General features: G+C 53.6%; 1 protein-coding gene across 1 annotated transcript; it reads right to left on the reverse strand.

Moving 5' to 3' along the window:
- Positions 1-2,415: 2,415 nt before the first annotated feature.
- SOX14 (SRY-box transcription factor 14) lies at positions 2,416-4,664 on the reverse strand. The gene is made up of 2 exons (XM_013186102.3): positions 3,909-4,664; positions 2,416-3,755 (listed from the first exon to the last, which is right to left on the reverse strand). Exons 1-2 carry the CDS (start codon positions 4,178-4,180, stop codon positions 3,458-3,460), a joined length of 570 nt encoding a protein of 189 aa, XP_013041556.2. The 5' UTR covers positions 4,181-4,664; the 3' UTR covers positions 2,416-3,457.
- Positions 4,665-14,509: the final 9,845 nt, after the last annotated feature.

Genomic DNA, 14,509 nt, shown 5'->3' on the forward strand with positions numbered 1-14,509 from the left:
AGAAAAGAAAAGAAAAGAAAAGAAAAGAAAAGAAAAGAAAAGAAAAGAAAAGAAAAGAAAAGAAAAGAAAAGAAAAGAAAAGAAAAGAAAAGAAAAGAAAAGAAAAGAAAAGAAAAGAAAAGAAAAGAAAAGAAAAGAAAAGAAAAGAAAAGAAAAGAAAAGAAAAGAAAAGAAAAGAAAAAAACAGAAAGAGGAGGAGCAAGGGAGCGGAGCGGGGGAGCCGTGCCGGGATGCGGGCCCGGCGGCATGCAGCGGCGGGGCAGGGCCGCTCCGTCCCGGGGCTGCGCGGGGCGGGGGGGAGCGGGCGAGGCCCCGCGGCGCAGCCCGGCCCGGGACAGCGCCCGGCCGCGCACCCAAGGCGTGGTGCGCACAACCCCGCGGCCTTTGTTTAATGATTTTATTGAAAGAAAGAGACAGTTGTGGGGAAACAGGTTTGACAGGGAGCTGCATTTCCCCCTCGAGGGAATAGCTTTTTTTTTTCCTCTCTCCCTTGGTTGTTTTTTTTGGGTTGTATTTTTTTTTTTTTTTTGGTTTCCCTTTGACATCAAAGTCAGTAATCGGTTCACTGCAGTGTCAAGATCATTATTTAATTTATTTATCTCCACGAGTTAAATAGCTACACACCTGCAGGCGGGCGAGCGCGTTGGAGGAGTAACGCGGCTGGGGGAATGGAAGCGGAGCGCACGGCGAGCGGCGGCCGGGGAGGGGAGGGGAGTCCGGCGGAGCCACCGGCGGTGGGCGAGGACGGGAGAGGGACAAGCAGGGAGAGAAAAGGAGAGAGACGGGCAGGGAGAAAGAAGGGAAGAAAGAGGGAGAACAGAAAGAGGAAGAAAAGAGGAGAGTGAAAATGAGAGACTGAAAGGAAAAGAGAGAGGGAGAGGGAGAAAAAGAAAGAAAGAAAGAAAGAAAGAAAGAAAGAAAGAAGAAAGAAAGAAAGAAAGAAAGAAAGAAAGAAAGAAAGAAAGAAAGAAAGAAAGAAAGAAAGAAAGAAAGAAAGAAAGAAAGAAAGAAAGAAAGAAAGAAAGAAAGAAAGAAAGAAAGAAAGAAAGAAAGAAAGAAAGAAAGAAAGGGAAAAGAAAGCAAGAAGAAATGGAAAGAAGGGAGAAAAGAAGGAAAGTCGGAAGGAAGATCCCGCTGAAGTTCCCAGCTCGGCCGCTTCGTGCTCGCCCCCCCCCCGCCCCGGCTGTGCCCCCAGCACCCCGGGCCCGGGCCCGTTTCTCTCCGGGGCCGCCCCGGGGAGCTCGGCCCCGACGGGCGCCCCGCGGCTCGGCTCGGATCGGATCGGTTCGGCCCGGCCCTGCCGGGGCACGGAGGGTCCCGGGCGGCCGAGCCGAGGTCGGCAGCGACCCCCGCCGCCGTGGGAGTGGGGGCGGGCGCGGGGCCCCCCCGGCTGTTGCTGCGGGGCCCGGCGGGCGCGGGCAGGCGCTTCCCCCCGGCTCTACCTCCGCCCATTGTCAAACTAATCTGGGTAGATCTTAAAGGACACTGAGCTATCGGTGTTATCACCGAGACTGACAGCAACTGTCAGCTGGGGTTAAATCAGCGCCCGGCGCTCCCGGCGCCGCTCCGCGCCTCCCTGCCCCACGCCGGGCGCATTGAGCCCCGCGTGTCCCAGCGGATCGGCCCGCTGCTCCCAGGCCCTCCCGCAGCCAGCTCCTTTAATTGTCCTCATTTGTAAGAGCCGTTTTGTCATGCTAAACAAGGCTGGAGCAGCCATTCTAACCTCTCCTTTCAGCTCTTTTCTCCTCTCCCCTTTTGTTTACCTTCGCCTGATCTCTCATTTATTTATCTATCTATTCTTCCTCTGCTTACCCTCCCATTCAAGCCCCATGTATGTTAATTGTGTTATGCCGTTTAATTCTAACAGCGGTCTCCAAAGAGCACTTAATGAGCAAAGCACATCCAAACACGCAGCACCCCGGCTATTCAGCTCCTCCAGACGGACCTTGCGCCTTACTCCTTCCCACCTCTCCCCTCCCTGCACAAAGGGGCCCCGACGGACAGCGCCCCAAACACCGCTAATTGTTCCCGACGAGATGCTAATTCCCCTCACCTCCCCCCCCCCCCCCCCCCCCCGCTACTTCCGACAAGAATCAAAAACCGAAAGAAAGAAAGAAAAACCTCCGCTAAAACTTCGACGCCGCCGAGGCAACTTTGCCAAGCCCGACGGGGCGGGGGGCCGGGACGTAGCGGGGGTGGGCACCCCCCCGGCCCTTCCCGCGGGCTCCCCCCGCCGCCGGCAGCCCCGCTCGCCCCGCAGCCGTCGCTTTTCCCCGACGGGCTCCGCTCGGAGCCCGAGCCGGCTGCGGGGCGACGCCGGCCCAGGGCCGGAGCCGGTGCGCCCCGTCGGGGAGAGCGGCGAGCGCCGGGGCTGCGGCCGGCGGCCCCGGTGGGGGGCGCGGGGCTCTTCCGACGGGGAGCCGCACTCACACCACGCAGTGGCCTCGTTTAACGACAGATTGTCTTTATTCAAAACGGCTTTGTTCAACAAATGAAAAGGTTTAACGAGGTAAAATCCTGCCGGATACACGTTTTCTTTTTTCTTCCCAAGACATCGCGAAAACATATTTAAATGACCGTCGCTTCTTATTCGGTTTTTCGTTATTATTATTATTAGTAGTAGTAGTATTAAATTTTTTACAATTCTACTGCCTGACTTCATACCTGACGCTCTGTCTAAAGTAAACTTAGATCTAGTCTCACTGGATCACACAAATTTAAGGACTATCTGTTTTAAATTAAGCAAACACTATCATATGTTTTAAATATAAATGTTTCTTCCCCTCTTTTTTTTGTTCTTTTAACTTTGAAGAGCCTTTCTTCTGACATGAAAAGCAATTTTTACCTAGTAGTGCGTGGTGGCAAAATATATATATATTTATATATATAACACAGCTGATCTCGTCTTTCAATGTGCAAAAGGAAAACAAAACAAAACAAAAAATCATAGTAACACCGGGACTTCCCAAAGTCAAGTCCAAGTGACATGAGACCCTGGAGAACTCATAGACATTAAGAGAATAAATAAAAATCGAAACCGCCTCTCTCTCTCTAATATTTCCCCGCTTTGTCCCAAAGGGGCAGTTCAAGGTTCGCTTTTCTTTCGCTTTTTTTTTTCTTTTTTTTCTTTTTTTTTTTTTCTCCGGGATTTTTTTAAACACATTTACAACTCTTACAAGCGCCGGGCTGCCATCCGCCCCCGCGGCTGCAGATCCCCCCCCGAGCCTGGGGACAGCTTTCGGGGCGAGGGCCGGGTTTGGGCGAGAGCATCTCCGGGAGCATCCCCGAGGCAGCGTCCGCGGCTGTCCCGGCGCGGTGGCGGGCGGCAGAGTCCTGTGTTCGGGTGGCCTTTTGCTTCTGCGGGTTTTATGTACATGCACATGAATGAATCCCAGTTCCGGCTGCAACCCAAGCCTCGCTCGGGGCGGGGGGACGCCTGTGGGGGTGTGGGTGGGTGTTACATAGCAGTCGCATGTGCTGAAGAATAGGGGTCTATCCCAGTCTTGGTCATGCCCGGGAATAATATGTAGGCAACTGGAGGCTGCAAACTGGAAGCCGACCAAGCTGTACAGTTACATGGCACGACATAGCCCGGGTTAGTTGGCGAGGGGTGAGTGTGGGTGTGTTGGCTGGGGCAGCTCAAGCTGCCGAACGCCCCGTTCTGGTATCCCAAGGTGGAGGCGTAGGGCAGGGTGCTGGTGGCTAAGGTGTGAGGAACCTCAGTCATCTTCTGAATGGCGCTGGAGCTGAACTGGCTGGGGTCAAGTAAGGAGTAAGGTGCTGAGGTGGGAGGCAGGAAAGCCCTGGCCTTCTCCGGGGAGCTCAGCAGAGAGTCAGTGGCCCCCACGGGAAGCCCGGCGGCCTTTAAGGGATCGGTTTCCCCGAGGTAAGGCAAAGGGAAAACATACCTGTCCTTTTTCAGCAGGTTCTTGGGCTTGCGCCGGGGTCTGTACTTGTAGTCGGGGTGCTCCTTCATGTGCTGCGCCCGCAGCCGCTTGGCCTCGTCGATGTAGGGGCGCTTCTCCGCCTCGGAGAGCAGCTTCCACTCCGCGCCCAGCCGCTTGCTAATCTCCGAGTTGTGCATTTTGGGGTTCTCCTGGGCCATCTTGCGCCGCTGGCCGCGGGACCACACCATGAAGGCGTTCATGGGGCGCTTGATGTGGTCGCTGGGCTTGGACATGCTTCGGCCGGGCGGGCGGCTCGGCTCGGCGGGGCGCGGTGCGGGGCGCGCTGGGGGGCACCGGGCGGCGGCACCGGGCGGCGGCGGGAGGAAGAGGCGGAGGAGGAGGAGGAGGAGGCGGCCGGGGCAGCCGGAGGAGCGGGAGGCGCGGGCTCAGCTGATCATCACAGGTCCTCCGCCAACGCCGTCCCCGGCGGGAGCCGTGCCGGGGCGGGGCGCGGAGGGGCGCGGAGGGGCGCGGAGGCCCGCGGAGGCCGGCGGGCGGCGGGGCGGGCGGCGAGCCGGCGGTGGGGACGCGGAGCGGCGCGGGGCAGTTCAAAGGCGAGGGGCTGCGGCGCGCAGGCTGACATAGTGGCAGGGCGTTCACAGCGCGGCGGGCCGCCCAATCAGCGCGGAGGGGGACCAGCTTAAAAAGAGAGGCCGAGAGGAAGGGCGAGAGGAAGAGGAGGGGAGGGGACAGGGGAGGGAGGAGGAAGAAGAAAGGAGGGGAAAGGAGGACCCCCCCCCCCCCCCCCCTCCACCGGCGAGCGCACGGATTAAAGGGAAGGCTTTTGTGAGTTGCCGCACTAACAGCTGCGGGGGAGGCGAGCGGTGTGATGGGGGGGGGGGCGGGCTCCGAGCCGCTCGGGACCCCCCCGGTGTGCCGGTAGCGGAGCGCACCGGGCCCGGCGCCCTCCGGGCTCCCCGCGGCCGCCGTCGGGGCTGCGAGCGCCGCGCTCCGCCGGCTGCGGGGCCGCTGCCCCGCTCCCAATTCCCCCGCTCCGCAGCCCCGCTTAACCCCGGGAGCCGGCCCGCGTCCCGGCTCGCTTTGAATAATTGCCTGCCTCCCGCCAAAGGCCCGCGGGGGAAATATTTATTAAATGGAAACAATTGTCCCCGGTCCCGGCGGGGGCCGCGCTTGTTCGAGGCTTATTGGTTTTTAGCACCTGCTGGGGTAACAAACGGGCTCCGAAAAGCCCCCGCCGGGAAGCCCCTCACCCCGGCTCGGGGCTTTTTGGGCCGTGCAGCAGTTCCCGGGGAGAGAAACGAGATGTCGGCCGGGGGGCGCTCCCCGAGCCGGCCGGGGGGGGCGGCAGCTCCGCTCCCTCCGGGCTCCCCCCCCGGCCCCGACGGCGACTTCGGCTCCCGGCCGGCGGGGAGCTGCCGCCGGCGCCGGCTCCGTGCGGGGGTGTTGCCATCAGCCGTTACCTCCCCCCCAACAATAATAATAATAATAATAGGATAAACTACCCTCGGCACTATTTCCTGCTTTTTTTTTGCCCCCTCCTTCCCCCCCCCCTTTTTTTTTCCGCTCTCAATAAATGACTTTAATTTCCCTGTCTGCGTGCGGAGCCGCGGAGGAGGAGGAGGAGGAAGAGGAGGAGGAAGAAGGGGGGCACCATTTAGATTCCGCTCACCTGGACGGGGTCGGCACTGCCGGAGGCTTTGCCTCTGCTGCCTCCAGCGCCGTCCCAGCGGCTTTTTTCGTTGCGCCCGCAACCGCGCCGCGCATTTCTCAGCCGCGCTCCCCCCCCGCCCAAAGCTGCGGGCCGGGCGCCCCCCACCCACCCCCGGGACGGCGGCGGGGACCCCCCAAAACCCCTTCCCAAGGGGTTCTTCCCCCACTCCTCAGCAGCATCTCCGTGAATGCGGGACCCTCAACAAAAAAGGGGGCTGCGGCCGGTCCCTTCCCCCTCTGCTGCCCCCCACCCCTTTACGGGTGCCTGCAGCGTTACCCCCCTCGGGGACATCCGCGCCACGCGTGGCCCCGTCGGTGGAGGATGCCCGAGCGCTGCAACCGCTACCTGCGGGCTTGGCCAAGCGACACGCGTGGAAAACTTATTTCTTAGGACCCCCACCCGTGGGAACAGCGATGCCAGCGGCCCCGGCTGCCCGAGCGCTGCCCCGCGGCCAGGAGCTTAAAATCCGCCTGTAGGCGCGTAAACCCGCGCTGGTGCCGCTTCCCCAACACCCCTCACCCCCGTGTATATCTAGGTTTAAAATACAAAACCGCCTTTGTTTTCCTTGCTTATTCTCCGATTCTTCGAGGGGGGTGGAAATATACATATCATTTGTCATCCCGCGCGGAGATTAAGCGAGGGAAACCTGGCGTCGGTTTCAAAAATCCGGATAGCAAGACAAATCGTTTGGAAGGGAGTGATAGCTCGCAGGCTCTGCCTGCTCCCGAAAAGTCTTTCCAATCAGTTAATGTTGCTTCGCAATACTAATGATAAAAAAAAAAAAAAAATAGGCAGCCCCGCTTTCATTGGCTGGCACCTTCGCCTTGCCGCATCACACACACGCTCCGATCAGAGATCGGGGCATTTCGGGCTGCGTTTTGTTCATTTACATCCTATAGAAGTTAAAAAAAAAAAAAAAAAAAAAAAAAAAAAAAAAGGAAAGGAAAGAGAGAGAGGAAAAGAAACATTTCCTTCGAGATGCCAATGCCTCCATCCCCACACACTTCCATTTCCAGCAGAAGCCGCCTGTCCGGGCAGGACACCTGTTGCACCCCCGGGGAGGGACCGGGGGGGGATTTAGAAACTTCACACCCGATTTTTAGGCAGCAGCGATTCCCAGGGCGGTGCCTGAAACGCGTTTCTCCTCGCCAGATTGTTTAGACACCAAAAGTAATAGTGTAATTATTATTCCTGAATGACATCACGGTAATGCAGAAAGATAAGAATGGGCTGATACAGAAACATTAAAATTGTGTTCTTGGAGATAGTTCATTTGGAATAACTTCAAATTGCATGAGATCATGTAGCTTGCAATTTAATATCAACATAAATGGAGCTGTGTTTTTGCCTTCATCTTCCTCCTCCTCTCGGGAACCACGGTCGGGCTTTGCAGTGCCGGGATTGCCAAAAGGGACAGGCAAAGAGCTCAGCACCTGCAACCTGAAAATGTCCCTGACCCAAAATTTGCTCTCTGGGGTACAATGGACCTTTAAGGATCTTCACTTATTTATCTATTAGGCATTAGGAAAAGGAGGGGATGTTTAATTGAAGGAAGCAGGTTTGGGAAAGCCTTTCAGGTCCGTGCTGTTGGCAGGCGCTGAGGGCAGTGGTCCTCCCTGCTGCTCCACGTGGCTGCAGGTGCCTTCCCCCGTGTCACAGCCGCCTGGTGACATTCCCACTGGCAGCAGTGCTTTTTGCAAATAGATGGAATTTGCTCAGTGCCTGGGCTGAATATTGAGATATTTTTTCCTTCCTATTTGGTTATTTTACATGCAAATGCATACATACATTTCTTCACGCATATGCCACATATTAAGACAGAGCCATTTAATCACATCATCAGCTAATATTTTTTCAATATTTGTATGTAAAATATATGTACACGCACTCATACAAGCACCGATGCATTCACAGATGCTGTGCAGAACAGAATACGTACTTAGAGGTTATTCTCTGTGCATGTTTACAGTATTTCTTGCTCAGTGTCGTCTCTCTCCCCCCCCCACCCCCCCCGACCCCGAGAAAAACACTGATGGAAATAGAGCTACTGAAAGTTACACAGCTCTAGTCCTCTGCATGGACGGATTTAATGGGGCAGGTCACTACCCTGCCCACACATGACAGAAGAGGGTAGCAGTGATGGATGTGGCAGACTGGATCAGCCCACGATCTGTTTTCTCACACCGCCCAACAAGAGATGCTTCCTGGGAAGGCAGCACGCACTGCGGGAGGCAGCTGTTGAATAACCTGCTACAAAAATAAAGGTTCCTCTCAGCCTCCATTAATTGGGACCTGGTTTATGCCTTGAAGCTGAAGAGTTTACAGACCTTTCCAAACTTCATTTTCGTTCTGCTCATTTAATTAACGAGTGATGCTGATTGATCTCCCATAAATGCCCCCTCCTTTATCACGATGCTGTATGCATTTGCTGAACTCCTCTCTCGCAGGTGATCTGCTCATTATGCTTCTGCAGCGCTTGCTTCCTGCAGTCCGTTGTTAATGAGGAAGGCGATGTACATTTTCGGACGCGGGGGGTTTCTCTCTGGGCCAGGGAACCTCTGGTGCTGGGAAACCTGCCACCACTGGGACTAGCCAACACCACGGGCAGGAGCAGCATGTGTTTCCATCACAGGTCTCCTGACAGGGGGCAGAGGGGGCAAGATCCCAATTAGTAACCCAACGAGCTGCCTTGCAGCATGACTTTGTGCCCTGAGTTATAGCACCCTTCCCGGTGCTAAAACCAAGTACAGCTCGCTGCCCACGCTAGCGTGGGTGTGATGCTCTCAACAATGCTGACCACAGCCAGGTTGGCGCCTGTTGGGGTTGGTTTGCTGTGAAGTGCGTGGTGCTGGGGCAGGGAGCACCAAAAATGCCCACGTAGCCTCAGACACCAGATGGTGTCAGCCAGGGCTCCACGGGAGGGCATGAGCCATGCAAACGACTCCTAGGGCTGGGACTTGTCCATGCCTAGTCATTGCAGCCCCCAGGGCTCAAGCACTGCAGCAGTTCAGCATGCCCAGCCACGCTCCCACCTCCTGGCCTTTGGTCAGCAGCTTCAGCTGCTATTTAGTGTGGCTCATCCTTTCCAGGGTGAGAACTGCCCAGTGGAAATCCAGCAGGACACCTCTGTGGTGCATAGACCCCTGCAGAGGAGCTGGTGCAGCAGCCCATGTGCCCAAGGTAGTGTCTGTGGAGGTCCCACTTTGCTCTCTCTGTGCCAAAAGCAGCAGGTGGGAGAGCCGACGGGCCTCTCCAGTCAATGAGGATGTTCACTGTGGCCATGCATGTAAACCAGGGCTTGGCACCAAACTGACTTCCCAGGTACTGCATGGCTGGGGACCCTCAGTCTTTGTCAGCAGCATGAAGCGAAGGATAAACGACCTAAGCTCAAAAGTGCAGAGCAGGCTCGTAAGGGAAGGTAGTATCTTTTATTAGACCAACTGATACAGTCAGAAAAAAAACAGACAGCCTTTCAGGCACACGAGCTCCAGAATAGAAGCAGCAACTTGCAAGAACAGCGCCAAGGCTGAGCTGTTTATCTCAGGTCCTTACCCACCTCCACTTCTGGGGAGCCTGACGGCTTTGTCGGCTGTAACACAGCTGTCCTCCCTGGTACAGGATGAAGCGCAGAGGTGAGATTATTCTTGGTGACACGCTAGGCATGGAGAAACACAGGAGTCTGTACAAGGCAGAATGAAAAGCTTGCGGTGGGGAGGGAACCCACATCCAGGGCTTGGCATTTCAAGTGGGCTCTGCAACAGACCTGCTGGGTTATGTGCATGAGTCAAAGCCACACGTGGAAAGCAAGAGATGTTCAGACAAACATGACTGACTGCTGTGTTCTGCAACAAATACTCCAAAGTATTATTTTCCTGTTATTTTGCTGATACAGATAAATAACAGGAAAATTGGAGTTCTGATCATGATGCAAAGACAGAGGAAACACTCCTATGGACGTGAGTGATCCCATCACCTGCTCATGGGCTTGGGGTTCTCTGAGATCTGTGTCTTGTCCCTGTGTATGGCATTTTGCATGTGGGTATCTGAGTGAGACGGATGGTGCTCAAAGGCAGTCACTGCAGAGGTCCTTGCAGGCTGCAGTGCTCCAACATTCAGGAGCATCTGTTATTTCAGTGAAGGGTCATTCAATTTGTGTCCACTCCATTTATTTAGGATATGTCAGTATCACACATACCGATAAGGTGGAATCAGACTCTTTTTTTTTTCCCAGAACTGCCTTTTTTTGGTCAATGTGCCCACTCTTGCTAGAGTTCTGCCCCATAAACTTAGCCAGACCCACAGCATGGTTAAGCTCGTGTTTAGCTTCCCACCTGTATGAACCAAATCACACAAGAACCATATAATTTCCTCTCTGTTCTTCTCACATGCACTGATGTGGCACTTCAGTTAAACATATTCACCAGAAATACAAAGGCTGTGAGAAGGTAGCACTTGAAACCCATGAAGAATCCAAAGAGCAGCCAGTTTATCTTGCTGCAAGGGCTCCAGACCTCTTCTTCGCACTCACACAACTATTCTCAGCGTCTCCAGGTGAAGCTGCAGGTGCTTGTTGGGACATTTTAAGCACTGAAGACCATTTCTTATCCATAACACTTCCCAGCATAAAGGTAGGACTCTAACATCAATGGCCAAACGCTGGCTACCAGATCCCTGCAGAAGCCATCCACTACATAGTCCAAAATAATCTGGATAACCTCTAGAGCAGGCAGGGAGGATTTAAGTGTATTGTTTAGGTCCCGAATTGCTGGAGGTGACCACAGTAGGTAAGAAATGACCAGCTGAAAGAGATATCTTCTGCCTCAAACCCAAGGTCCTTCACTGGCAAACACAGCTTTAGGCTGAAGTGGTGATGCAAAGCCTAAAAAGCCTGTAATTTCTGTCATTTACTGAAAATTCAAGCCTGCCACTGACCTCAGAGAGCAAACTGGCTGCAGGAAAGCCACAAAGCACGTACCCACCCAGGCAGCTTCCCTCCAAATACCACTCCATAGGGGCCTGGATGCCCCCTATGAACACAGCCCCCTGCAGCCAGCCCAACTTTGGGGGAAGTCTCAGGAAGTGATCTGGGGGGAGGGCACAGATTATATGATCATGGCTTGAGGAAATTATTATATTTTTAATTGAATTTTGTGTGCTATGCTCAGATACTACAGTAGTGGGCCCTTTATCAATTGTTAACACGAATACTAATGAATACTAATGCTAATCATTTGTTTCTGGAAACAAATACAAAGATATTTGATGGAAAAATCTCTCTGAATTTTAACACTAAAAATAATGAAATGCATCAGAGTCCTGTGGTGCCAGCAGACAAAACCCTACAGTTACAATATGGTGACACAAAACGTGAGATATGGAGGAGGCACCGCTCGCATTTAGATATTCTGCCGACTAATGCAGCCACGCCGGGCTCCAGAAAATTATTCTCCTGCTACCCACAAGGAAAAAAAAACTCAAACAACCTTGGCCCCAAACTGCGGCAGACGTTCCCCAGGAAGCTATTAGCCACGTGAGGGCAACTGCCCGCTGCTGGGCAAGAAGAGCAGTGGGGGGCTTCTGCAGAGCCTGTCCATGGGGCTGGGACCCCGTGCACCCACCGTGCCGAGGGCCATGCAGTGCGCCCGGTCCTTATTTATTTATGGTGGTGATTTACGAGGTGCCCATCTCTCCAGCAGCAGCTTGCTCTTTACGAGGCTGGGAGATGAAAGCAAACGGTATTTCCCCCCACCTGGCCCCAAATGGGAAGGCACGCTCGCTAACCCTTTCCTAACCCTCCAGACAGGGATTTTGCAGGGAATAATTTCGCCGGCAGGAGATTCCAGAAACTGCAATTAATGAAAGCCTTGGATTCAGCATGCCTTATATCTCATTCCAGATACGGCCGTAGAGGTTTATACCGAGGTGGGGGAGGCAAATGTGAAAGGGAGGGCCTGCTCTGGAGCACACCCAGTCTGCAGCACCTGCAAATTTCACCCCCAGGATAAATAACTAAGATATCTCCGTCACTTGGGGCTGCTCAAATTATTCATAGCAAATAAATTACCAGGTGTATTCAGTCTGTTGTTCCCCCCCCCCTTCCTTTTCCTGCGTGCTCATGAATCACTTGGAAATAGATTCTGATTTCTGCAAGTGTGTCTATTAGTCATAATAAAGGGACGTGGCATGGCTCATGCGAACACATGTGGCCAATGGACTGTGGGCAAAGAGTTGTTATGGGTCTGGGACCTGCATCTGACTGGTGATCCTGGTTGTTTGCCGCTGCTGCCAAGCCCAGATTGGTGATGGGGCTCTTTTTTCATCTTTTTTTAGCAAAGAGGGAGGACCGTGGAGGAGCCGAGCACAAGCCTACTGTACCCTGCAGGAACCCGCCTTGCTGAGGCCGTTCCCAAATGGCCCCAAATGCAGCGGGCAGGTGCGAGAGCACTGGTGCCCACATAAAAGTCCAGCAGCTGAGCTCTCAGAGCAGCCCACCCGTGCCACCTGCCAGCCACCACAACTTGAGGCACCAAAAGCAGAGCTGGGCAGGGCAGCGAGGCGAGGGGATGCGGGTGGGAGGAGAGGAGGAGGAGGAGGACGCTCTGTGTCTGGCCTTCCTCCCACGGTCAGGTTGCAGGGGCCAGGAGACTTGTCTGATTACTGGCCAAACAATAATGAGCAGCGCTATTCAAACACATCCAATTACTGTTGTTATTCAGTGGGCAGAGGCCGACGCGAGAATGAAAACACAGAAGGAGCAGAGAGGTCTGCGCCGGGGAAAGCGTGCAGGGGCCTTGAAACGCTCCGCTCTGAAAAGGGATTTAATCAGCAGCGACAAATTTGCAGGGCGAGCAGGAAGAATGAGTGCATTGTGCACAGCGCTGACTTTTCACGCTTCCTCCAACGCGGGGCTCCCCGATAGCCCCCTAATCGCCACCAGCTCCCCCAGGAAGGACTGCTTGGGATCAGGCTGCTAGACACAGCCCAGGGCACACGTCCAACAGAAACACCTTCGTTTCCCTCTGATGCTCTGGTTCTGTTGTGATCTGATGGCTCGTGATGGTCAAGCTGTCACCCAGACCTACAAACGTGGGTCGGGGAGGCCATTCTGCTGTGGTACCAAACCAACAGGGCCTCTTCCCCCCCAGCCCTGTTTTTTCACATGGGTAGCTCTTCCTGGAGGAGATCACAGGACCACAGAATGGTTTAGCCTGGAACGGACCTGCGGATGTTGTCTGATCCAATCCCAAAGGTCAGGTTTTTAGCCCAAAGGAGCAATTGTTGCACACCGTTACAAGGGTAAAGATAACTTGGCACCACATGTGCTGAGTGCTTCCCTTGAGGCTGTGGTGGTATGAGCAACCATGTAACTACACATCACATCCTCAGCTGGGGACTTGTTCTGCCGTGTCTCTGCAGGGATTACTCATTTCCCCATCCCTGGAGTCCCCAAGTCTACTGCAGCAGCAGAAGGAAGGGCCCTGGCTCAGCCCTCAACATCCAGCCTCTCAGCACGGAGGACATCCGCTGCGGATGAGTCTTGGGGCCCCACACTCTCCCCACAGTGATGAATCTCCCCATTTTCTAGGATTAGCTTGCTCACCAGGACCACAGGTGGTTATTGCTCCCCTCTGTGTTTTCACATGGCTCGCAACAACACTCTGGGGAGTCATAACAATTAACAGACCTCGGCATCTCAAGCTGTCGTCAGTCAGCAACACAGTGAGAGATAGCCCCCAAAATGAATCAAAGCACAAGAAATACATAGCTTAACCCCTTTCTCTGCTATTACTCCCCTGTTAACACCGGAATCTTCCCCTGTGGCATGACAAGGTGTTTCTACTAGAATAGCACTGCTGAGATGGAGAGACGTTTTATTTCTGCACATATGATGCTCTTCCGAGCCATGTCCCTAAAACTGACTCCAAATATGAAAAAAGAAAATGGAGAAGGAATTTTTCCTTCTTTTGTGGCATCTTCTCACTGGCTGCTGGCTTTGCTTGTGGCTCCCCCCGGGGCTGGAGGCGTGCTCGAGTCCTGGCCGTGCCAGGCCCGATCCCCATCGCTGCCCTGACACGCGTGGTGAGTGCAGTGTTTTCATCAGTTTACAGACCAGGATTCTTTTCCAATTAATCAGTACTGGTTGTGCACTTAATCTCTTGCCGACAGAAATTGCAGCCCAAAGCCTTTCTCTGACTCACGCGATGCCTTTAATTGTTACCTGCGAGGTATGTGCCTGGGCGCCTGGGCCACAGGCAGGATCAGGACCAGAAGCTAAGTGAGATGGGAAGAGAATTTCAGGGAATTCAACATCCTGACCCCATTTTTTTGCTCCCAAGGGCTGATCCCTCTGAACTGACTGAAAGGACAAGCAGAGCCTGTGTGAAATGAAAGGGCTTGTGGGCAGGTCAACCTGGCGGCTGCAGCTCGAAGGCTTACAGTCTCTTTGGGCATAGTAAAGGTGGGCAGAGTGGCTTTCAATGCACTTGTTCTTCCTTTAAAGCCTGGGGTTGATTTTTGTAGCCCTGGATACATACTACGATTGTATCCTGATTTTTGTTTATTTGTTTGTTTTTTGTTTTTTCCTTGAAAACTTGCCTGATTTCTAAGGCAAGAGAGCAGAAAGCTGTTTGCAAAAATGCTGCCCCTTCCATTTTTTCTGTTGCTGTCACACAATATTTGTGTTTCAAGCCCTATTCCCTTGGAAGGGCTTTTTATTCCAATGCAGAAAATTTCAAGGATGCAAATGCATTTTCTGTTTCCCTTGCAAAACAGGAACATTTCTCCTCTGGAAATTTTCCATTAAAAAAAAAAAGAAAAAACTTTGTGGAATCTAAAACAAATCTATGCCTTAGGAAAAGGAGGAAAAGAAAACAGGAATGCTACAAATTCT

This window comes from Anser cygnoides, chromosome 9 (genome assembly GCF_040182565.1).
Source record: "Anser cygnoides isolate HZ-2024a breed goose chromosome 9, Taihu_goose_T2T_genome, whole genome shotgun sequence".
NCBI lineage: Eukaryota > Metazoa > Chordata > Aves > Anseriformes > Anatidae > Anser > Anser cygnoides.